Source organism: Aristolochia californica, unplaced genomic scaffold, assembly GCF_029961685.1.
Source record: "Aristolochia californica isolate CCGP_79_NKW_82.1479 unplaced genomic scaffold, dmAriCali1.0.hap1 SCAF_7, whole genome shotgun sequence".
Lineage (NCBI taxonomy): Eukaryota > Viridiplantae > Streptophyta > Magnoliopsida > Piperales > Aristolochiaceae > Aristolochia > Aristolochia californica.
In genome coordinates, this window is record NW_027182268.1 from 35,595,027 (window position 1) to 35,621,151 (window position 26,125).

The 26,125-nt window shown below is 39.4% G+C and overlaps 2 protein-coding genes across 2 annotated transcripts in view; one reads left to right on the top strand and one right to left on the bottom strand.

The window, feature by feature from the left end:
* The first annotated feature begins 369 nt into the window (after positions 1-369).
* On the top strand, positions 370-3,614 carry LOC137937640 (uncharacterized). The gene is made up of 4 exons (XM_068782745.1): positions 370-1,200; positions 2,510-2,599; positions 2,691-2,758; positions 3,345-3,614. The coding sequence occupies exons 1-4, from the start codon at positions 559-561 to the stop codon at positions 3,469-3,471; spliced, it is 927 nt and encodes a 308-aa protein (XP_068638846.1). The 5' UTR covers positions 370-558; the 3' UTR covers positions 3,472-3,614.
* LOC137937639 (sugar transporter ERD6-like 6) overlaps positions 3,552-26,125 on the bottom strand; it is a 28,657-nt gene continuing 6,083 nt past the window's right edge. The window contains exons 12-18 of the mRNA XM_068782744.1: positions 21,654-21,700; positions 21,463-21,525; positions 21,312-21,371; positions 21,068-21,133; positions 20,890-20,949; positions 10,507-10,621; positions 3,552-3,936 (exon numbers count right to left, since the gene is read on the bottom strand). Of these exons, the coding sequence (XP_068638845.1) occupies positions 3,824-3,936; positions 10,507-10,621; positions 20,890-20,949; positions 21,068-21,133; positions 21,312-21,371; positions 21,463-21,525; positions 21,654-21,700 (524 nt within the window). The 3' untranslated portion in view covers positions 3,552-3,823. The remainder of the gene's footprint in view (positions 3,937-10,506; positions 10,622-20,889; positions 20,950-21,067; positions 21,134-21,311; positions 21,372-21,462; positions 21,526-21,653; positions 21,701-26,125) is intronic.

Sequence of the window (26,125 nt, forward strand, 5' to 3'; positions counted from 1 at the left end):
TGAGAGATTCGTGATAACTCCTGCTGAACGGATCCGAACATTTTTGTAAAGGAAGTCTCAGGGCTACGTGCTCGTCTCTCCTTTAGTTGCTCTTACGCATAAAATCCCATGAATCAATCGCATCGTCCCACCCAAGTCGTGCAGTAGACGATGTCGTTCATCAACCCAGCGAGATGCCACCATTCGAAGATTAGTCGCAATTACTGCCGATTGCGTGGCGGTTGGGATTCGACGGTCGTTTCGTGCACTGGTCAGCTTCTTTGTCTTTTTCCTTGTTTTTTTTATTTGGTTTGGTTAGTTCATCCGCATGCATATGTTATGGGTTTTCTGTTCTGTGTTTGGTCGGGTTTGGTAGGAGTTGAGCAAATACAGATTTCGGAACCCAGATCTTCCAATTACGATATTAATTGTGGGCATCAATGGCAGGCTGGCATCTTATTAAGGAGACCGGCTCCGAGGCTTTTAAAGTGATTAATCAACCTCAAAAGCCGGCTGGGTGATCCTCCTAGATAAAGTGGAGTAATCGTTGGAAGGAGACTGAGATCGAGAAAGCTAGCAATGGTGAACTTAGTAGCAGCACAGAAGCCGCTCTTGCATGGGCTGATGAAATTGGCGGAGCTGACCCCTCAGAAAGTGGAGATCGAAGAGGGAACCGTAATGAGCTTCTGGGTACCCCGTAGCAGCAGCAAAAACGAGGAAAGCCGCGGAAAGAAAGATAAGAAGAAGAAGCCTGCGGTGGTCTTGGTTCATGGGTTCGCCGCGGAAGGGATCGTAACATGGCAGTTCCAGGTGGGAGCGCTGACGAGCAAGTACGACGTCTACGTGCCAGATCTCCTCTTCTTCGGTGGCTCCGTCACCTCCAGCGCCGATCGCTCTCCGAGGTTCCAGGCCGAATGTTTGGCCAAGGCCCTCGCCAAGCTCAACGTCAACAAGTGCAGCGTGGTCGGATTCAGCTATGGCGGCATGGTGGCGTTCAAGATGGCGGAGCTATATCCGGAATTGATCACCTGTCTCGTCATATCAGGTTCCGTGCTTGCCATGACTGATTCAATCAGTGGAACAACCCTGGAGAGGTTAGGTTTCGCGTCATCCTCAGATCTGCTGCTCCCAAACAGTGTCAAGGGACTGAAGGCTCTACTCTCCGTGGCCGCCCACAAGAAACTCTGGTTCCCAAACTGTCTCTACCGAGACTACCTTGAGGTAATCTACCCTCTTATCTTTCATCCGATTAAGTAATTACAATCCTATTTTCCATCTTTCCTTTCGTTACGTTTGAGAGTGGATCTGTTGTTCTGAGTCTTCTGGAATCTCACTGTAAACGGTGAACTAAACCGAGAATTAAACGAGTCCAGTTTCTTGGGGATTGAGATAATTAAGTAGCAGAGTAGTAGTGATTCTGGGAGTCGCCATGGGGAGCGACTGATCTATCACATTTAGAAAAACCAGGTTAAGTAGCTTCGTCACTTAAAGACGTAAAAGTACAGTGTGGAAGGTTGACATTAATCGTAAAAGCAACCCATGAACGAGGTCGGCTGCTCCGACCAAGTCCAAGTTGCTTACTCTTCCCAACTGTTAAAGACTTTGGTGGCTCAGATCATTCCTTCAATACCTTGGAGAAAAGTTGAAAGAGATGAAAATCTCCGGACTCCACTCCAAACGATTTATTAAGTGTTTCATTTAATCTTTATGTTGATTTCTGAACAAAGTATTTAATGCTCAATTTACGTTTTTAGCTCCCTTTTTGCCTTTCTTTAACTGTCCTTTAACACGAACTTAATTTGATCAAAGCATACCCACCAACTGGTGAGCTGCACGACTTAAAAGACCCTGCGATGAACACCCTTTTAAATTCTCTTGTCCAAATGAATGTTTATAGGAAAAAAATACAAAGAGTAAATAAGCCAACTAAGCTTTGTTTTTGGGTATATTAGTTGAAAAAAAAAGGGTTTCTAACTTGGCTAATCACTTCAAGATAGGCCTTAAACCCAACTTTACATGCTATTAGAACAAATAGAGCCGCCCAAATTGTCGATATGTAAAGCCACACAAGAAGACCTACACATAAAGGGTAGTATTTAAAAAAAGTCCCATAAGGATTAGTGAGTACAAAAAGAATCACTATATGACTTCCATTTAATACATGGACAATGGAGAAAGAAGGCTCTTAGATGGCGAAGTCTTCCTTCTACCATCCTCTGTAGGCCACAGGTATCATAAAGAAGGATATTTTTTAATAAAAAAAGAGAGAAAAACAGAAAGGAAGTTACTTTTTTTAATGTAGAGAAAATTGTAGGGTTCACAATATAAGTAGCAATAAATAGAAGAAATGGTGGGTATCAAGAGGAGAGAGAGTAGGTGAAGGTCGGAAGGCGAGCCCCCCTCCCCCTCCCCCTCCTCTCATAAAGCGAGCAAAAGGGTGAATTATTCAAATAAATGCTGGAACTTCTCCTCTAGTACTCGATTACCATGCATGATGGTTTTGGAAAATAAACGCATGTGATTTGTCCAGGTTATGTTTAACAATAGAGAGGAAAGAGCTGAGCTTCTGGAAGGTTTAATTGTCAGCAACAAAGACACAGTCATCCCCAAATTTTCGCAGGTAAATGGAGATTCTGAAACTACTTTGTCATCAGCTCTACTTCCCTTTACCCGAGGTAGACATTCAGATTTTCTACTGGTTTTTACTGCAGAAGATACTGCTACTCTGGGGGGAGAACGATCAGATATTCAATCTTGACCTTGCCCAGAACATGAAGGAGTAAGTCCACATTTACCCTTCTCAGCTTTACGCACACGAATACTCCTGTTACTCTCTTTAGTTCTCTCTTTGGTTCTATATGTTAATAAATAACCCTACATATATTAGTAATTATAAAGATCTTGAATTTATTGGTTAGGTAAGAGGTTTCCTAAGTTAGTTAATCATTTTGTGATAGACTTTGGACCCAACTTTATCAGAACAAATACTCATGTGTGGGCCTCCACCAAATTTATCTTTATGTAGAACCACAAAGAGGGCCTACACGTGAAGGAGAATGTTAAAGAATCGTCCTACATGGACTAGTGAGTACAAAAATCTTGAGTTTATTAGTTAGAAAATAACCTTCCCTTAGGCTAATATTTTGGGATAGACATTGAACCCAACTTCACACTATAAGTAATTTCACTTTAACAGAAATACAAGAAAAAGAACGTAATTACATACAGCTGAACTTGTCTTACTTCCATAAAAGACTTCTGGAGAACTGAAACTATATAAAACCGCCCTGGTTCAGAAATTAGACAATTTCAAAATTTAGTATTTGTATTTTCTTTTTTTACTTAAAATATCTACTATATTACAGGCAATTGGGAGGCAACACTACGATGCAGACGATAAAGAAGGCAGGTCACTTGGTTCATTTGGAACGGCCATGCGTTTACAACAGGCGTCTCAAGGAATATCTAGCCGCCTCAACCCAAGCTGAATAAACATAATGTTGGCTTTCATAGAACAATCACCAAGGGTTTAGCAACTCGCTTCAAATTATTGATAGTCAACAATTCATTCAGGCGTGGAAATGGAACTGAATTGTATTCCAAGTTTGAATAACAGAGTCCAATGAGTTTTATTTCTCAAATCTATAGCAATAGTCGTAAATACAAAATATGAATAAACTAATGACACAAAATAAAGAAATATACATATCGATGGCCTGTTCTGGAGTTACAATCCACTTGCAGCAAAATCAGGAATGACGGGCTATTCTGAAGCGTGCACTTGGCAAAAGCAAGATACAAGACTAGCCGAAGTAAGACCTCTGAGGTCCTGAGTAGAATATTTTCATCTGAAAGACCGCTGAATTTCCTCTAGAGTTCTTCCCTTGGTCTCAGGGACCCATAATATCACAAATACCAGCGTAAAAGCACTCACAACAGTGTAGATCGTAAAGGTTCCTGAAGATAGAAGGCAGCTATTAGATTCATCAATAACTGGAGAATCTGAATATCCCATTATTATATCAACTTGACAACGTTAATGACAAGTATCTGCAAATTCATTTAAGTTACTCATTTGCAATGCTACCAATGAACAACAGTTTGATGATGTCTCTTCAATCTATCCATTTAAGTGTGAATATGTTCAAATAGGTACATATCAATATATTACAGCACACCAATTTGATGTCTCTCTCAATTCTTTATCTATTCAAGTGTGAATATGTAGAAATATGCACATAGCTCTATATGTGATATAAAAGCAATGCAATATATATGTAATATAGATGTATACATACATACATACATACATATATATATATATGTATATATAATTGAATATCAGTGAGAGACTTAAGAATTGAAACAGAAAAGAGACCAGAGAAGTCTGGTATTTTTCTTCAAAAGAAATAAAATAAGGTCTGTAATCTTGATCCATCTCTAATATAAAAAAGACCCAAATTTCATGATTTAACAACTCTCTCTCTCTCATTTATGGGGCAGGGAGATTGTTAGTTTCCTAAGCAATGTGTCCTCGTTAGGAGCTAAGTGAAAGTTTTATTTTAATTCTGAGGCTAGATAAAGGTCACAGAAGCTCATCAATATATAACACGTCAAGATCAGGGGGAGCTGGAACCTGATCAATCTTGTCTTTTGTGTTTTTTTCTTTTTCACAAACTGTGTTCTCTCTTTCTCTTTTCTATCTTCTTCTCTCGTTCTCCACCTTTGTTTTTTTTGTTTTTTTTTTTTTTTTCTCTCACACATGAACTTAAAACATTAACCCACCTTTCACTCACAACAACCCAAATCAGCACAAGCACACTACTTGATGCATCACCCTCGGTTCTCTCAACGAAGGTAAGTAACAATTGGTGGCAGGGCAGTAATGATCTTTGCAAAAGAAGCAGCAAAAACAGCAATAAAAGAGTTGGGTGTAGAAGATCAACAAGCAACAAGATTTCCAGGTGTGTTGAGCATTTTTTTTTTCTGTTTTGCCAAGGACATCCAGTGCACTAGCTGCAATATGATGTTCTTCTCTCTTTTTATTTTTATTTTTTACTCTACAAAACTGCAAAAACACACAAACTTGAGTGCATCATGTCCCTGGAAACATGATCACTGTTAAAATACCAGTTCAAGGGTATTTTGGTCATTTCATACATCACATTTATCTCTTATAGTATGGCTGTTAGATAGACAATATCTTATTTGATCTATGGTTCAATTTTCATTCGATTTAGATATATTTTAGGAGATATGTAATTTTGAGTATTAAAGGTCCATTTATAAAATATCACTTAAACCCTGATTAAAAATAGGGAGGACATGTCACTGGCATGTTTTCCAAGGAAGCAAGGCTGCTCTTCTCCCAGGTCTTTTTTCGTCCTCTTAGCTCTTCTATTTTCTCCCCAAATCTCATAATTTTCATGGAATCAGAGCAGTAACTCACATCTTGGGATGATTTCTTTCAATTTTCAACAATCTCCTTAAAGGATTTTCCCAGATTTCTAGACTGGTAGGGTAAAAATTTCAATTTTCCCTTTTTTTTGCTTGTCTTAGCCTCTTGGCCAATTCTTCAAATTTGCGTGCGTCTTTAACCCTAATGCTTGCATCAACATTTAGATGGCTTGCGTCATCCTGATTTCGTGCAATTAGGTCATTCTTTCATCGATTTATAGTCTTAATTGCTGAAGTTAATCACTATTGCTTGGAAATTGAATGAATTGGGTGTTGAATTGCCCTAATTGACTTTGTTGTGGGAACCACTTGACTGTACAAACATAGAAATTTGGAGAAAATGTTTCTAGTCTATTGAATTGTGGTGGTTTGTGAAATTTAATGGTTGAATCCAGCACACAAGTTGCTATCCAGAGGATTACTAAGAGCTCAGATGTGAAATTCTCTCAACCTATTCAGATAACTACGATTCGATTGAATGGATCGAATTATGTGAACTTGTCTAGATAAGTTTTGATGTATTTGAGGGCCAGAAGAATGGCCGAATATGTAACAGATGATCCCCCTATGCCTATTACTAAAGATTGGGTGGCAGAAGATAATTTAGTAATGACTTGGTCAACAGTATGGAGTCCAGATTTAGTAACCAGATTTTGAGCTGGAGTAATGCTAAAGCAATGTGGACTACCTTAACTTCCATTTTATCTAAAGAAAGTAATTTGTTAAGGATCTATGAGTTATATGTGAAATATTTTAATATAAAGTGTGGAGGTAGATTAGTGACCGATTATTTCACTGAGATGAGAGGGGTACTGCAGAAGATTAGTTCATTTCATTCTTTTACTGCGAAAGTTGAAGAAATTCGTAAGAAAGAAAATTACATTCAAGTAGCCTAATTTTTGGATGGTTTGGGGCCTGAGTATGATGTTATTCAAGTCCAGTTGTTAGCCAATGAAGATGTCACCACCTTTGAGCAAGCCTTTAATAGAGTTGTTCGAGCTGAAGGTGCAGTAGTAAATAAAAATGAGTCTATGGAGCTCTCTCAGAAGCAACTGCTCTTAGCCTCTAATCTTCTAGTGGTAAGCTTGATGGTCAATTTCACGGTGGTAATAATAGAGGTAGAGTTCGCTTTCTCTACCCATGGTCATGACTAAAATGTGCGGGGAGATAAAAAATGTGTTCATTGTGGTAGGACTAATCATATTTCTGAGAAATGCTAAGAAAATTTTGGTAAGCCTACCTATGCCAACTCTATATTCACAAATAAGGAAGCCTCCTCACACACAAGATCCTACGAGGAAATTCAGCAGTTAGTATAGCGACTAAGTCAGCTGACTGCTCCATCTATTGCTTCTCAGACTACTGAGACTCCTATCTCAACAAGTGCCACGATGGTTAGTACAAGTATGACTGCATTGAATGTGTCCCATTCCTCCTCTTGGATCATTGATTCAGAAGCCTTTACATACATGTCAAGTATGCCCTCCTTATTTCAATCCATTAATCTATCTCATTCATATCGTCGAGTTACTTTAGTTGATAGATCCACCTCTCTCATTTAGGGGGAGGGTACAATTCACACTACTCCACAAATATTCTTAGAATCTGTTTTATTTGTACCAAAGTTTCAAGTTAATCTCTTGTCTATGAATCATATTACTAAATCCTTAAATTGTTCAGTAACCTTTTATCCTACTTGTGTTTTCTAGGACTTGCAGACAAAGAAGACAATTGGTTTAGGACATGAGACGGGAGAGCTCTACATACTAGATGATATATCAATTTCTTGAGCAGTGGCACTCACTACTGCAGATTCTTCTTACTTGTGGCATTTGTGCTTGAGATATCCATCACCGGTTCGGTTGCGTAAATCATTTCATTTGATTGTGAGTCTTGTCAGCTAGGAAAACATCATCGCTCCAGTTTCCCAGTTAGTTCTAGTCGAAACACCAAATTGTTTGAATTAGTTCACTTTGATATATGAGGTCCGTGTTGGATTCCTAGTCCGTTTGATTTTAAGTATTTTGTGTCGTTTACTATTGATTTCAATAGAGTAACTTGAGTATATCTCCTACATGATATGTCTGAAGTATTTGATGTATTCCTCAATTTTTTCAATGAAGATAAAGAATCAATTTGGTATTTGTGTTCATGTGCTTCATACTGACAATGATTTGGAATATCTTAATTATAAATTTCCAGTGTTTTGTGTTTCTCGTAGTACCTATGAAACGTCTTGCTCTAATTCACCACAACAAAATAGGGTGATTGAACGTAAAAACAGTCATCTCCTTGAGGTTACAAGGTCACTATTACTACATATGAATGTTTCTAAATCCTTTTGGGAAGAGTTTTAGCTTCATGGTACTTGATTAATTGTATGCCCTCATCTGTTTTGAATGGTCAAGTTTCTCTTTAGGTTTTAAAGCTGAATTGTAAATTGTTTGATACGGTTCCTCATGTTTTTAGATGTACTTGTTTCGTTCATATGTTTGGAACTTCGGTTGATAAGTTGTCACCTCGGTCTGTCAAATGTGTCTTTCTGGGATATTCTCATTGACAAAAAGGGTACAAATGTTATGATCCTGTTTGATGGAAGACATGTGTCAATTGATGTGACCTTCTTTAAACATACTCCATATTTTGCAACCTCTACTGAGCTTCCTGTCTCACCTGAGTCTCCTTTAATTGTCTTGTTCCTATTGTAGTTTTGGATGTACCAACTTCGTCGAGTTCTTCATCGCCTCTTTGTGTTCACAGCCATTGTTCTTGCGCTCCAGCAATTACCTTTACAGAACTCTCTTCTCATGATCCACCAACTTCCTCATTGCTTGCAGATTCTATTTTCTTTTATTTGGACTTGCTCATTAGTTTACGGAAAGGTAAACGATCTTGTACTTCTCATCCGATATCCAAATATGTGTCTCTTGATTTTTTGTCCCCATCCTTTAAGTCCTTTGCTATGTCATTGTCTACTTCGTATGTAGATTGTATTGTGTTATTTGGCGATGATCTTGATGGTATTACATAAGTTAAACAATATCTAGCCACACATTTCAAGACAAAAAGATTTGGGCTCTCTCAAGTACTTCCTTTACATTGAAGTTGCTCGTAGCAAGTGAGATATTGTTTTTTCTCAGAGAAAATATATATTGGATATGTTACAGGAGTAAGGTTTATTAGGTACTAAACCCGTAGACACCCCCATGCAAGTTAATCATAATCAACATGACACTCAGGGTCCTACACTCAAGGATAAAACTCAATACCGAAGATTAGTAGGTAAACTGATCTATGCTACAGTTACCAGGCTGGATATCTCATTTGTCATGGGAGTTGTGAGCCAGTTCATGGAAAATCCTCAAAAAAGTCCATTTATAAGCTGCTCAAAGGATTTTAAAATATTTGAAGGGTGCACCTGGACAAGGTCCTTTGTATACTCAAAATCGGAAAGTTGATGTACTTGGGTATTTTGATACTGATTATGTTGGTTGTAAGATGGATAGACATTCTATAACAGGCTATTGTTGTTTTTTTAAGGCAACTTGGTAAGCTAGAAAAGGAAGAAATAGACGATTATGGCTAGATCTAGTGCAGATGCCGAGTATCGAGCAATAACTCACACAGTTAGTTAGCTTATGTGGATTAAGTCTGTTCTTCTTGAATTTGGTTTTAAGTTACCTAACCCTATGGTTATGAATTGTGATAACTAAGCGGCCAATTGGGAGTGCTAGTTGGGGTTAAGCTTCAAGGGGGGTTGCTGCCAAGGCCAAATCTTTCTTCCCACAGACATTATAAACTACAAAACCAGTCACCTCTTGCCAATGAGAGTGCCAAACAGCACTAGCAAGATTGTTGAAAAGAGGGATTGTTACTAAACCAAAAATGAGTATAGTGAATCATACACTGGATAATTCCCCTAACAGACCAAGAATGATTATCAAAGTTCTAGTATTTCTTTCCTCCCATAAAGCCCAGATAGTTGCATGGGAAATTGTTAGTCATAACTCTTTCCCAGACTTAAAAGTCCTTGAAAAACTTGAATTAACAAGTCTGGAAAAAAGCCAGTAACACAAAAAATTAGGCAAACTTCCACAGCATAGCAGTCAACACAGTAAAGGTAAATTGTCGTTGCATGAAGGAACAAAGTAATCTTTATTTTTATAATAGGGATTTTCAATATATTCAATGTAACCAAAAGATTAAGTTAGTAATTCGGACAGGAAGTAGGGCTGACTTGGATGTGGGGACATCCTAGTCAAAGTTTGAGTCACAGCAGTAGTCACAATTAATCAAAAGTTAGAATCAGAGTAGGAGTTAGGAGCAAGAGTTAATATTAGAAAGGAAACTTATATTCTCATTGAATACTTCCCATATTGTAGGACAAAGTCTATAAAACTAAAACAACTCGAAGGGGGATGTGTGCTTAAACCTCTACACTATTTTTTTATTTTTTATTTTGTGTGTGTTTCTTTGTTTTGACGCCAAAAAACACAACAAGACAAGGGGAAGTTAACCCCAGTCTACTTCTGTCTTTTGTGCCTTGGTTTTTTGTTCTCCTTCAGTGTTATTTTCTCTCTTTTCAATCTTGTCCTCAACCTTCGGCGCTTTGGTCACCCTTCTCTATCTCTCTCTGTCACATACACCTAGAACATTAACCGACCTTTCACTCATGCCAGCCCTAAAGTCATCACAAGCATACTACTCCATGAGCTTTACAGAAATCTACCTTGGACTTCTAGAGATAGCTATGTCAGCTATTCCAACACCCTTTTCATATAACAACTTACTTTATGTCAACGTTAATGAAAAGACTGGGACAACCAAGCCTCTTATACAGTAAAGCTATTAAATGAAAATATGTGTTATCCAATACCAATGATAGAAAGACATGAAATAGATGATTTAGCTAGATATAGTAATAATATTTTTGTCTCACACACATGCAATAAAACATATCAAGATTAAAATCATAGAAAAATAAATTAGTTAACTTCAATAAAACCAAGCTTAGTCACTGTGATATTTTTACTTTTTTGGGTAAGTGGGTGGGGGGCGGCTGGGACTTACCTCCACTGCTCCAAGACAAGAGCAAGTTAGCAGTCATAGTTATAACCCATGAAGTCAGCCAGTTAGCTAGAGTTGCGACGCTACCAGCAAGTCCCTTAATGTTTACTGGAAGTATCTGCAAAACACAAAAACCATTTCAATTTGCAACAGTATCAGTCAGATTTTTTTCTCTTGAAAAGTGAGAAATTTCATTATGAATAAAATGAAAATAAAAATACAAGCAAAGGGGTGAAATGAAAGGAAAAGTTAGACCCCAAGAAAATCAAGAAAATGTTTACTGGAAGTATCTGCAAAACACAAGAACCTCTTCAATTTGCAGCAGTAGGGGTCAGAATTTTTGTCTGTCGTGAAAAGCGAGAAATTTTATTAAGAAAAAAATGAAAATAAAAATATAATCAAAGGGGTAAAATGAAAGGAAGATTTAGACCCCAAGAAGACACTGTGTTTCTAATGTTTTGAGGAAGAGAGTTGTAGATCTTCTAAATGCAAGAAGTTGGACTAGTCTCAGAAGTGGAGCTCCATTTTAGAGGAGAAGGCAGGATGGCTTCCAATTAATAATCACTTGGTAACCTAAAACAGACACATAAGACATGAAAGGAGAATTTAGGCACCAAGAAGATTATGGGTTTCTAATGTTTTGAGCAAGAGAGATGTAGATATCCTCATCAATGTAATATGATAGACTAGTCTCAGAAATAGAGTTCTATTTTAAAGGCCAAAATACTAGGTCACCTAAAACAGACACTAAGATATGAAAGGAGAATTCAACATGGTGTTACAACCCACCAAGTCGACTCAGATTTGAGTCTAGGTGGGTCAGGTTGGTGGGTTAGACTCAACCCTTCTACAATAGCCCAAACGGCCCCAAGTCAAAGCCCCTGTGAGTTAGGCGGTCCAACTCAGAATTTTGAAGGACCTGAGTAGGGTCCCAATTGTGAGTCATAACACCATAAATTTTGAACCCAAGAAAAAACTCTGTAGATATTCTTATTGACATAAGATGTTGGACTAGTCTCAGAGTGGACTCCATTTTAAAGGAAAAGGTAGGCTGGTTTCCAATTAATACTAACTTAGTCATCTAAGATAGACACATAAGATGTCCCAGATATAAAAGAAAATAAAGTAAGACTAGGATTTTGGAAATGATGTGTTGTAGAGTAAAATGTAGAAACAAAACTTAGCAAAAACTTCAAAGGACCGTCTAACTGGCAATCCTTCTAGTCAGCAAAGTTAGCCCCCTCAACTCATTATTTGGAAATAATACTAGAAAACAAATTATAGTAATAAGCAATAGAAAATATAAGACCAGACATGGCTCAAGACATGCCATAATTTCTGATTGCTATGACTGCAGATTTTTTAAGTTATATTAAATTTAATTCATCACTCAACAATTTTTACTTAGACTCTGAATGTGTTTTATAACTGTTCTCACATTGAACTATAACCAATTCATCATCCAAATCCTGAAAATAATACATATCCCAGGATATTTTGCAAGACGACTGTACAGATATATTAGATATGAGGAATAAGAGGTGGCATGATTGAAATTTTATAGTTCTAAAGGAATATGAGGAATACAAATAGTTATAAAGAATATATTCTAGTGTCAGTATATGTGTCTCTGTGTATACAAAGATATATACACATCCATACACATCCATACACATACACACACACAGAGACCCCTCCAACACACAAGACATATATGTAGATATGTATGATATTCAACTTTCAAATTTATACACACATCAAGTTTTTGCTCATAATGAGCTCATCTGCTGGAAGCAATTAGCTCGTTTTCGGTGGCTCTCAGAGGGGGACGCAAACACGAAGTTCTTCCATGCTATTGCTTTTGCCAGGCGCTGAGCTAATTGGATTACCTTGCTATGTGTCAACGGCAAGGTAACCTCTGATCAGCCCTCCATTACTAACTCCTTAATGAAATTTTTTGCAGGTCTCTACACTGAAACTTGTCATTCGAGGCCTCTTATTCAGAATGTCCACCTTAAGAGAATTCCTGAAGCAGCTGCCGGTCTGATTGAACTCCCTTTCTCAGTGCGTGAAATTGAAAAGGCTACCCTTGGCCTTCCTTGTGACAAGGCACCGGCCCTGATGGCTACAATAGAGAGTTCTACCATCACTGCTGGCCTACCATTAAAGAGGATGTTACTGCCATGGTCCATGACTTCTACCATCGAGGGATTACTTACCGTAGTATTGGGGCCTCTTTCATTGCTCTCGTTCCCATAAAGTCAAATGTTGAACCAGCTTAAAGCTATCCTGCCCCTGGTCATTCACCACGGGCAAAGTGCTTTTATTAAGGGCCGGAATATCCTCGACCTTGCCATGTCGAGCCATGAACTTTTGCACCATTTCAAGACAATGAAGCTCCCCCGGTTTGTCCTCAAGTTGGATTTTGAAAAGGCCTTTGATATGGTCTATTGGCGGCTCCTTGATCACCTTCTCGCCAGAATGGGTTTTGGGCAAAGATGGCGTTTTTTGATCCACAACTGCATCTCCTCCGCCACTTACTCCCTTCTCATCAACGGTGCTGTTTGTAGTCTCTTCAAGGGATCCTACAGCTTCCGGCAAGGCGACCCTTTGTCCCCGCTGCTATTTTTTTTTTTTTTTTTTAGTGTTGAGTTATATTGCAAAGAGTAAAATTACAAGGTGGGGGAACCGTCCCATACAATGAGAGATTGTAGGGAGGTTCCAAGTTTAGCTAATCTATCAGCCGAGGAATTGGCTAATCTAGGAACATGATTCCAAGTACAAGAAATGGTGGATACAATGTCAAATATAGAAGAAATGGTGGGCCAATGGCGCCACAGGGGGGTGGGGTGTGGATGCTAGAACACCAACTAATAACAACTCTGGAATCCCCTTGAAGGGGCAACTTTCCACGAAGACGGTCATTGAAAATTTTTACTCCAAGGAGGAGGGCAGTCACTTCAGTGGTGTTGGAGTTTGTAATACCAACCAGCCCCGCATAGGAAAGAATAGTCTCTCCACTGTGGTTTTTGAAAACTTCCCTCACACCCGTCGGACCCGGGCATCCCAAAGCACTCCCGTCAAAGTTCAGCTTGATTCAATCACCAAGAGGAGGCTCCCACTCTGCTACGGTAGGCACCTCGCCATATGAGCCAGCAAACTCCAATTCCAACGAAGGGATATACCTGTTTGGGGGGCAAACACCTTCCTGGTGTGCAGCCAACTAAAAATCATACCCACGCTGAAATTTAACGTCATTGCTGAGTATCTCTCTTCCTTGGTCTACTCGGCCAAGGAGAAGGGGTGGATGTTGCTTACCTCTGATCTTGCGGAGTTTGATATCCCTATCCTTCAGTTTGTTGACGACACGATATGCTTTGGTGTAAGAACTATGGACCAGGTCAAAAAACTTCGGGCCCTTCTGGGATTATTTGAGGTTTCCTCAAGTCAATTGATAAACTGAAGGAAAACTACTCTCTTTGGTTACCACATCGACCCTAAGGCTTTGGGGCATATGGCGGATTTTTTGGGCTCCTCTCTGAGCACCACTCCATCGATATACCTCGGCCTACCACTCCTCGACAGTAGACCGAGGGCCAACCACTGGTTTCCTTTGATTGAAAAGTTCAAGTGCCGGTTGGCTACCTAGTGTGGCAAGTTACTCTCTACTGCAAGAAGGTTCACTCTCTTGAAGTCTTATCTTGCGAGCATCCCAAATTATTATCCATCCTTCATGCAATGCCCGGTCTCTGTGTGCAAAAGAATTGACTCCATCAAGCAACGCTTATTATGGCAAGGATCTAAGGACTCTTTTCGCTATCATCTGGTCAACTGGAACGAAGTCTACTTGCTTTGCATTCTTGGCAGGCTTGGTGTCCACCCCACAAAAGAAATGAACCAAGCCCTCTTCCTCAAGTGGTTTTGGAGCTTTAATTCTCAGAGAGTCTCTTGTTGGAATACCATGGAAGCTTACAAGTTACAGTGCCCTCGTCATTGGTGGTCTGTAGGGGGGAGACACAAACGCCTATCTCCCATATGGACGTCTCTACTCCCCTTGCTCCCTCTCTTCATGAGTGCCACCTCTTTCTATGTAGGAAATGGTCAAAGACTTCTTTTCTGGTGAGATGCATGATGCAAAAACAGACCCCTTATGGAGGCCTTCAATTCTCTCTTTGCCATCACATCTAGGCAAGAGGCCCTCATTGCAGATGTTTGGCGCAACAAGTCTTGGGACTTTCACTTCAGGCGAGGCCTTTGAGATTGTGAGACCAATGACCCTATGTACCCTTCTTGATAATCTTGCCCCTATTGTGGTTCAGGATTGTATTCTAGATAAGATTGTTTGAAAGTCGAACAAGAGGGGCCTCTTCTCTGTGGCCACTACATATTCTCACATCAAAGGTAGGACGCCCAACCCCCCTAAGTAGGATGCCATGGCTGCATGGAAGCTCTCTGTGCCAAGGAAAATCAAAATTTTCATGTGGACAGCTATTAAAGGGTAGATTTTTATTGCCAACAATCTATTCAGGAGGGGCTTTACAAGCCCAAATGAGGTCTGCCCTCTATGCGATGCATGCAACGAATTAGTCGAGCATGTCCTCATTCATTGCATCTATTCTTGGAAAGTTTGGATAGGTGTCTTCCAAAAGATAAATCTTCAACTCGCCCTCCGGCACGACCTCATTGGAACCATTCGGATGGTTAGAGACACCCCTCTTCCCACACTTGGAAAGATCCTCCTCTTTGCCTATCTTGCCCATGTTCCCTGGTGCATCTGGCTAGAGCGCAATAGCCAGCGTTTTAATTGCAAGTTCAGCAGCATCGAACGATCTATTGAGTTGGTTGTGGGTCATATTACCAGTTGGCTTCACTCTCGTCGAGAATTCTCTTCCCTCAGGGGAATGCCCAACAAAGGCTCCTGGCATGGTCGAGTGGTCCTCCCCCTCCTCTGGGCAGCATCAAGCTGAACTACTTTGACAGTAGCGCTCTGGGTTGCCTAGGCCCGACTGGTTTTGGAGGCGTTTTTTGTAATTCTTCGGATGAGGTCATTCTATCTTATGCAATTCCTTTGGGTCTTGCTCATTCTACCACAGCTGAAATCTCTGCCCTGCTTCACGGTCTGATTATTTTCAAGGAGCGACTATTAGGTCATCTTCTCATTGAAGAAAACTCTAGTGTCGTTATTAGTTGGGGATAGATCCCTCCCCCTTGGAGCTACTAGCTTATCCTACACTCCATTTCTGATGTTATAATCTTAGATTCATTCCTAGGAAGAATTTTATTTTTGTATTCTTAGAACTTGGACCTACTTAGACTGCATATAAGCACATAGCCAATCAGCTTGGTTCTAGAAGGAATGTCAAACACATCAGTAAACCCTATTATAAGAGTTTCAAGTTTACAACCTTAGATTCATTCCCAGGAAGATTTTTTTTTTGGCTTGCTCAAATGTTTGAGCTTCTTTGACTGCATATAAGCACACAGTCGATCAGCATGGTTCTAGAAGGAATTTTAAACACATGCATAATCCCTTTTTCAAAACAAATGTAAAGACCCATTTCAACATCTCAGAACTTAAGAACAACTATCATCTAGTTGAGACAACAAAAGTCATGTTATCAGGCTTGAATTTTGTCTCGACTTCCTCCTGCATGACTTGTCTATTTTCCTTTCCTAAGTGATTACGTTGAGACATTTGAATCAAACCCTAAATTAAAAAAAACAAGCATTCAAGTTTAGAACATTTTCCCAAACTTAATTTTGTGTTGACTAATATTTGCATTACTTAACAATCTTCCTTTTCTTCTCAGTATCAACTAATGAGATGTTTGAACGTTACCCTAAAAGATAGAAGAATAAAAGTGCTTACAGTTCGTAAGAGGGTCCCCAGTTATAATAAAGTGAGAAGAGAAGGAAGGAAAAATAAAAGCAAGAGGAATGAAGTACAACAAAGTGAGAGATAAAAAATCAACAAATCAATCTTCTCTCAAACTCCTTTATGATTCATAAAAAAAATGAGAAATTACTTAAGAGCCCTGTTATATGTTAACAAAGAACTAGTGGATGTAAAATCTAGAATAGAAAGGAAATATCTTGTTAGTGGGAATAATTCCCACGAGATTAAAGTCAAGAAACATCATGGGGTTGGGAAAAAACCTCTTAACTTCAACTACTCAAATTTAATGTGGAATTTGATACGATCCTTTCGCATAATTGAGGTAACCGAGTAGAAATGAGACGATTTGGGGGAAAGAATTAGACGAAAGGGGAGAAAATAGGACAAAGAGAGAACTAGGGAGAGGCTATTCTAAATATAAAAGGGTTGTAATTCTGGTCTGCACTTCTCTAGGATTCTATTCCCTTTTATTGATTTCGTCAAAAGAGATTATAGAAACTATATCAAATGCCATCGCATGTAGTAATATTGCCATTATTTAAACAAAAAACTTCCGTCTTTAAGGATGATCGATCATGCTTTGAGGATGATCGATCATGCCATCAATCATGCTTTATTAGGCTGGCTGGCGGTGTTCTGCATGATAGATTATACCAAGATGGTTGATCGATCATCCTTCATAATTTTTTGTATTGCAGCCTTCTATATGATCAACACACCTATTCAGGTTGATCAATCATCCTTTGTAAATTCAGACTGTAACATATCACCCCCTCCCTCCCCAGGAGATCAACCATGTCCTCAAGGTTGAAACGTTGGGAAAAGGAGAAGGCACCTGCCAGGTCGTATAAAGTCTCTGCAGCCAGCAGGTTGTCATTTGCAACTTCAACTCGTTGTGAAGACGGGAGCCATGGGGAATCTGACACCCCTGGTTGCACAACGGCTATAGCGGGGCAAGCAACTGGGATAACACAGTCTGATCGATGTTGGGAACCCATGTGCGGACAGAGCTATCGGGAGCATTTGCGGCTAATTGGTCGCAGTAGCTGGCCATTTGACCGTCCTCTGGTTATGCATGAACTAGGCCAGCTTATTAAAATCCCATGTCAGCTCATCCAGTGTGTGCAACCACTGCATGCTGAGGACCATATCCACACCCTCGAGAGGTAAGATAGAGATCCGCAGTGATCTGTGAACCCTGTATCCCAATGGAGACCTCTACTGCCTTAGAGGAACATTGAATGCAGGTCCTCCCGCCATAACTAAGAATCTAGTAAGTTGAAACAAAGGAAGCGCTAGAGTTGTAGCAATCTTACCACAGATGAAATTGTGCATGCTGCCACTATTGATCAGAACGGTCACTATATGGCCTTTCACTACCCCGTCCAGTTGCAACGTTTGAGGACAAAGGATCCCAAAGAGAGCATGGAACAACACTCGAGAGCTCGGATCCTCAGCGGCAATAAGTACATTTAAAAACGTCTACAACGGTGGCCTGGAGAAAACTTTTCATCACAATAAAAACACAATCCCTTTCCTTGAGTTTTCCATGTCCGCAAGCATGAGCTGCTAGAAAGGCTTGCAAGAGGCTGGGCCATTGAATGGAACAGGTTACTGGAGTAGGGGCTTTGTCCTGAGCCTGAGATTGTGGGTTGGAAGACCGAGGCCGAAGCAATGCTAACTTTTCCTCCTGTACCCAGCCTAGTATATAACCTCCACAAGCGAGCTTGGATGGAACACTCATATCTCAATAGCCAATTCTGGTTTGAGACAACCAATGAAACTGCCTACTTGGATGTACTCTTGACCATTAGACACGATTAGCAATTTGTTCAAACTTGGCCTGATATTCTTTCACTGATCTAATCTGATGCAACTTTGTTAAAAGGGAGTTGAAATCTTGATATTAGGTAGATCCAAAACGGATACAAAGAGCTTAGGTAAAATTCGAGCAAGAGAGAAAGGGGTTGGTCCGATTGTGCCACTGCAACCATTTGCAGGCGTCAACTTCAAGGTGGAAGGACGCTAATAGTACTTTTTGATGCTCTTCGGTTCCATGGTATGAAAATAATTGTTCGGCCACATAGGTCCATTCAATAGAATCATCATCTATGTTGTAATGGGGGAAGTCCAAACGAGCCATTTGAGGCTGACTTGCACACAGATGTGAGGGTATGGCATTCTGTCGAACAGGTGGTGGGTGGGATAAAGTGTTGGGATTTTGATAGAATGGAGGCTGAAATTGGTTTGGGGAATTTTCACTAACGGTTGGCAGGTAAGGATAATTGCTAGGAATTATGGTGTGGTTGGTGTGGGTTTGGGATTGTGGGGGGAACAAAGGACGCGTAGAGAGGTGGTATGGATGTGGGGAAGGAAATGTCGGGTTGATAGAAAGGTGGAGTGGACAGCTATGTGAATGGAGGATGGGTCATAGGGGCTGGAAATATGGGTCGGGTAGAGTAGCAAAGATTGCGGTAGGGATTGGCTGGTGTGGGCAGCAGATGTTGCATCTCCATCCAAAGATCAAGGTGGAGGGGAAGCCGGCTGTTTAGAATTTTCTCGAACATCTGGTAGGGACTCCAGATGTCTGGAATTTTGTACTTCAGCCAATGTTTTCACGAGAAGTGCTATTTGATCCACTCGAGCACAGAGAGCTGACCAAGATTCTGAATTAATTTCAGAAGCACTCGACTAGCAGATGCAGCAATTACCTCTTGATCTTACACCTTTTCCCTTTCTATCGCTCTTGTATTCACCATGGCTGGAGCCAAAATTTTAGATGCCCAAGATAGGTGCTTTGATACCAATTGATATGATCCTTTTGCATAATGAGGTAACGAGTTTTGTTATTGGCTGGAATAAAATTTCACTCCATTTGAAAAAAAAAATTGAGGTAACCAAGAAGAAATGAGACGAAGTCGGGGAAAGAATTAGACGAATTCGAGGAAAGATTTAGACGAAAGGGGAGAAAATAGGACAAAGAGAGGATTAGGGAGAGGCCATTTTAAATAGAAGAGGGTTGTAATTCTTGTCTGCCCTTCTCGGGGATTCCATTCTCTCTTATTGAGTTTCTCAAAAGAGATAACAGAAATTCAATCGAATGCCATTGCAAATAGAAATTACAATATTGTCACTACTTAAAACAAAAAACACTACCGTCACTAAGGATGATCGATCAATCAGACTCGATTGACCGTTTTATACTTTGAGGATGATCAATCATGCCATCAAACATGCTTGATTAGGCTGGCTGGCAGCAGTTTGTATGATCAATCATACTAAGATAGTTAATTGATCATCCTTTATAATTTCTGCCTTACAACCTTCTGTATAATCAATCATACCTATTTAGGTTGATCGATCATCCTTTGTAAAATCAGGGCCGTAACAATATCAAAGCAAGGCATCTACTCTGTTGGGCTTAGTACATGCCCATTTATACTGTCCATGTTAGTCTCAACCCATTGTCCATTTCTCTAGACCTAGGCGTGAGGGGAATTGTTAGTAAAAATAATCCCACATAGGTTAAAGGAGTGGCAAATTTTTGTCTGACCCGGTAACTCGAACCATTTAATTGACTTGAACCCGGCCCAACTTAAAGGGGTCAAGTATAGGCTTATTCAAAAGGACCCGTCTAATAATTGAGTTGGGTTAGGGTTAGACACCAGGACTTATGGATCCTAGTTTAATTGCATAAAAGAGTAAGAACTGGACTGAAGTGTCTCATTCAATTTATTTAAACTAGACCAAACTTAATTAGACTCCCTGATCTTTATTTTTTACAACTTCAAACAACTTCTTTACCAAAAGAATTCTTTTTTTAAAATTTATATCCTTTAATTTTTTGCATTTTGCCATATTTATGTATTATTTTTAAAAAAATTAAGTGGGTTAACACGACCCCAGCCCAAACCACAAGAGGTCCAAGTTCGGGTCTACATTTTTTACCCATTCAATTAACAGGTCAGGTTCAAGACCACCCATTTAACAACAGGTTTGGATTTACCTGACTCATTGCCACCCTTAGCTTGAAGACCAGAAAAACCATGAGGTTATTAGTTAGGAGAAAGATCTCCACACTTCAGTTAGCCATCTTAAGATGGATGTGTATCCAACTATAACATATCTAATACTACAAATACAATACATATAATGCTAAATGGGTACAACAAACACCAATAAGCCACCACAGCAGGAATGTAACCAGGAGTTAGTGTTGCTCCCTGATTTCAGGGCAGAGTTGTACTTTTTATAACTTGCCTCTGATGAATGTAATTTTTTCTTTGGAAATGTATGAATGTAGTTTTATCAACAAGAAAAAGATGAGGAATTATGTGATACTACTAGTAGCAACTACAAACTAATTTGTACTAGTGAGCTGTTATAAACTTCAGAAAGTATAGTCCAGATACATGGCTTTGGAAAAACACATATCACCAGCAGTGTATTTTACTGAAGTAGAAAAGCATAAAGAGAAACCTAGTACATACCTCTGACATTATAACCCATGGAATAGCTCCCATTCCGAGAGAGAAGGCAATTACTACAGCCTAGAGGAAACAAATTGGTAAAATATTAATAGAGTATTCTCTGCTTAAGTCATACAAAAAAGGTATTCTCTATCAAAGATTATACCTAGAAATCAATCACCAAAAGAAAGAGACATACCACAAGCCCAACAAGAGACAGTATACTCAAAGCACCATAAAATGAAGAATCTTCAGACACAACACCCTGGATTGCATTAGAACACGAATACAAGTGAAAAAAACATATGACATAATGTAACTAAAGTAGATATTGCTTTCTTTTTTCCGAAAATTCAATGCATTGGCAATCAAACCCAGATAAAATATGAGCCATGAGCCTTAATGGATTTGAAATACATTGACATAGCACTCATCATGCTAACCTTTAAATAAAACGCAACTGCAACAACAAGAAGGCTAATTGTCATTCCAGAGGAGGAGATCTACACCAAGAAATCACATTTCAAATTTCGACTTCAATTACATCCATCAAACTCCACAACAAAGACAAGAATTCCTCGCATTCAAACTCACTATGAGGAGAAGTCGACGCCCAGCTTTGTCTATCAACCAAGTCGTAACTCCAGTAGCAAGAACCTGTACACAACTTCCCACCTCTTTAAGACATATAATAGAAGATATGCTTGCAGCATCATGATAGCGGTTAGGTAAAGATATTTCTTCTCTTAATGAAAAAGAACAACTCTTCAAGTTAAGATTATAACCTGAATAGCCCCAATTCCAAAAGTTGCAGCATCACTTGATGAAACTCCTGATCACCAAAACCCAATAAAAAATTATGTTAACTTGAATAGCTGATCCAAAGCTAAGCAGAATATTTCAGTTGCATACATTAAACTAAGCTGAGACACATATTAGCAGAGAAAAAAACTTTTGCTGTCATAGCTGAGCAACACTGTCACCCACATTTGAGGCATGATTTAGAGAGGTACATAATTAGATGTTGAGTTTGTCAAACAAATAGAGGAAGAGCTTCTAATGCTGGACTATATATGCCAAAACCTTGGAAAGATCTAGAATGCATTTCATCTTGGTTTTGCCAAGAACACTAAGAAGCAATGATAGCATTTTGATTATTGTTAATAAATTTTTTTAAAACGGCACATTTCATAACATGTAAGAAAACTCAAGATGCTATGCACCAGGACACTTAAAGGCAATGATACCATTTTGGTTATTACTAATATTTTTCCCAAGATGAACATTTTATACCATGCAAGAAAATTCATGATGCTTCACATGTGGCGCAGCTTCTATTGTTTCTAACATAGACCAAAAAGTTATTGGACAGTTACAGATATAATTGTGGGGTAAATTGATCCTCGAACGGATGACCAAACTGCAGCGCAGAAGCACAATTGGCTAAGATCAAAACAATTTAAATCAATGGGATCCTTTCTTTGCTACCTCATGCCAAATTATGGAATAATAAAAGAAAAAATCAAAGTCTCAAGTTTTTCCACGTCAAGTTATGAGCGGAGATAATCCTTGAAGGGCCTTGGAGTTAATCAAGTTACCATCAATTGGCAAAAAGATTTAGAAGGTTGATTTCATGGATCATAAGCACAATCTGAGAAACTTCCTTTCCCAGACAAATCACACTCCCCCATGCTCTGCAAAGAACCTTACCTCTCCCATCTTATCTACTGTTACGCACCTCCCGAAGAGCCAAATCTCCCCTCCCCTGCCATCATCTTACTCTGACCCTAATCCTGTCAAGGATGGGAACTAACACTCGCTGCCCCTGCCACTTCGAACCACCAACTCCCCAGAAAATTCTCTCAGTGCGTCCTTTTGGAACTCCCCCGCCCCTCTGTCTCCCATTAAAATAAACGAATGGTCAGTGTCTAGATCATTCTACGAAGTTGATGATCAATGGGATCTATTTGAGGATATCTGTAATTTAATTTCTCATTTGCAATGTAATTGGAATTATATTCCAAGATCCGCTAATCACCTAGCGGATAATCAGGCTAAATTAGGCGTTTCCCTCCAACATCTTTTTGTGTAGGAAGGCCTTGTTTTGTAAGGCATTTGTTTTTGTTTTTTTCTAGTAATATATTCACTCCTGTTTACTCAAAAAAAAAAAAAAATGGTGCTCAAACCCCAAAGACTCTCCCAAACCTCATTCATTGGCACGGTTACCTCACCCCACCAAACAGAGGATTGCCAAATTATATAAATAGCCTCCCCCCCCCCCCCCCCCCCCCCCCCCCCCTCACATTCTTTGTCCAACCCCCTAAGCAACTATTAGACCGAAGTCTCACAATCCAATGGAATCCTCAAGTTCCAAAGGAAAAGCTCCCGTCAACTATCGCATACTCCCGCAAAAATTTGAAGAAGAAACCTCCCTTCGCTCACACATACTCCAAAAAGAAGAAGAAGAAGAAGAAAGAAAAAAAAATAGTCCACCAAAACCAGATATTCCAGCAAACCCTCCGTCCACTTCTCTCCCTCCAAAAACAGACTATTTGGCCAACTTCTCTCAAATCGCTCAGACTGATGCCCAAAAGGACTTCATCCAATTCGTCAAAGAGCAAGAGCAAGAGTTTCCTCTGTAGGAGTTCGAGGAAATTACTAAGTTAGCATGGAATTCTACAAATTTTTCCACGACAATCTCCAATGCCCAGTGGAGGATATCCCACCACCCGCCCCGAAATAATTGTTCTTTCTTGGAACGTCAGAGGAATCGGTTCACGCTCAAAACGTGCAATCATCAAGGCGGCCTTTTTTGAATGTAAGCCAAACGTTGTAATATTGGTTGAAACCAAACTACAATCTTTTGATAATTTTGTTGCTTGGGAAGTATGGTATGATTCAAACCCTGAATGGGTAAAAGTTGATGCGATTGGGCATTCTGGAGGTATTCTTGTCCTCTGGAACCCAAACTCTGTTGAAGCCACTCTCTCCCATCCTAGTCTTTTTTCTATTGGTTTACATTTTCGTGACCCGCTCCTTGGAGATTTCTTGGGCCCTGGTAGGCATATCTTCCTGGACGGTGGCAAGAACTCTCTCAGTTACCATGTCCCAAACGCTCTTTGCCCATTCTGCCAAATTTCTTCAGAAACAGCCACCCATATCCTTTTACATTGCAATTGTGCCCATTTTGTATGGACCAGTCTCCTTAACAAAATCGATCTCCAGTACTGTCTCACTCAAAACCTCTCATCTACCATTCTCTCAGTTAAAAATACTAACCTCCCAAAGCTCGAAAAAATATTAATATCTTGTTGTGTTGGGCATCTCATTTGGGCATTATGGAAAGAAAGGAATAATCGCAAATTTAATCTAAAATCTATTCCTAGAGATATATTGGTTGAAAAAATTATTGGTCAAGTCACTGCGTGAATCCTTTTGCGTAAGGAATTCAGAAATCTAAAAGGATCTAACTTTCGGGAGAATTGGCAAACAATTGCTAGCATGTCATATCCGGCCCCTGACTATGGCAATTTGGACTCCTCCCCCAATGGGCCATTATAAACTGAATTTTGATGGAAGCGCTCTTGGATATCCACGCCCAACGGGCTTTGGTGGTGTTGTTCATGATGAAAATGGTACTCTTCTTTTTTCCTTTGTTGGGCCTATTGGAATTTCAGATTCGACTACTTCTGAATTATCTGGATTACTAAATGGATTACGGATCTTCAAAAGTCGTCTTTCTGGGGCCCTTTGCATTGAAGGAGATTCGAAAATAGTCATTAATTGGTATGCAAAGACAGAACGTCATCCTTGGCGGCATTGGAACATATTCTAAGATATATGTAATTGAACGTCTGCTTTAAATTGTAAATGGAAATATATTCCCAGATCAATTAATCATTTAGCTGATGCACGGGTTAAATTAGGGGTCTCACTCCCTCACCTTGTTGTGGAGGTAGGCCTTGTTTAGCAAGGTATTGTAATCTTCATCTTTTTTAAATAGCTTATACATCTTCATTCAAAATAAAAATAAAAAAAAAAAAGCGCAAAGAAAAAAGTCTCCTTCAAAGTGGGAGATTTGGTTTAGGTTTTTCAACTCCAAAGAGATTTCCCACATATGGAGCAAGGAAGTTGCATTCTGCAAAGCACAGGCCTGTGAAATATTGGAGAAGATTGAAAATAATTCTTATAGAGTGAAGAACCCCATTCATTGAAGTGAGTAATGCGTGTAAAAATAGATGCAAATAGAGAGGAGAAGAAGGAGAAGGAAGAGAAGGAGAAGAGAGAAGTGAGAGGAAGAGAAGATGTTGAAAAGCAGCATGTAGGCTGCTGCACGATTGGGGCCAGCTCCACCCCTGATTAGGTTTTATTACTTAAGTGAGAGAGGGACTAAAAAGACAAAAAAAAAAAGCCCCTCTCCTAAAACAGTACATAATACACTTGAAATAAATAAGAAAAACACCAGATATTAAGACACCATTGTAGACTAACTCCTAACAAGGTACCTGGACACTAGGAGCGAGTATTACATAGGTAAAATTACCAATATACACCCATGCCATATTTTCTAACGATGTGAAGCACTTAAATCTGCACCACGGGGAAACGAAGAAACAGAAGTATCAAACTCAAGGACGAGTTCTCAACTCAAGGCAAATAATGCAGCCTTAGATGATGATTCAATAGCAGAATAACATGACCGTTGGAGGAAGAAGAAGAATAGATTGAAAATTATCATTCTTTTTCTTTTCTTAATGGCATCCCCTGAAAAGAGTCATTTGAAGGACACAATTTAGAAGATCTGCTAGAATAGCAGAAAAACAATCGGGGCAGAAAGGAAAGTTATAATCCTTGTAACTTACTAATTTAGTTTCTTTTAAATCTTAAGTTTCCTAGTTTCATGAAGTCGTCTTTCATTATTACTTAACTGTTTTGATAATGCTTTCCTAGGAAGTTTATTCTTCAATGCTATTTTTACTTAAAAATTCTCCATTTGAGATTTTTTTTTTTTTTTGAAAAAGGATGTATATATTAACAAAAGAACAAAGAATTATTGAGGGACGAGAAGCAATTCCCTAACAACAAGAGATTGTAAGGAAACTCCTCACTTGGCAAGCACATCTGCCACCGAGTTAGCAGATCTTGGAATGTGAGACCAAATACAAGAAAAATGAGAAGAAATTTCAAGGATTTTCTGCAAGGAATCCCAATGGCGCCATGGGGGGGGGGGGGTGGAGGAAGCCTTATCACACCATCC

Coding starts and splice junctions, on each gene's coding strand:
- LOC137937640 (XM_068782745.1), top strand. CDS start 559: ATGGTGAACTTAGTAGCAGCACAGAAGCCGCTCTTGCATGGGCTGATG. Junction 2,600..2,690: donor TCATCCCCAAATTTTCGCAG/GTAAATGGAGAT, acceptor TTTTTACTGCAG/AAGATACTGCTACTCTGGGG. Junction 2,759..3,344: donor CTTGCCCAGAACATGAAGGA/GTAAGTCCACAT, acceptor ACTATATTACAG/GCAATTGGGAGGCAACACTA.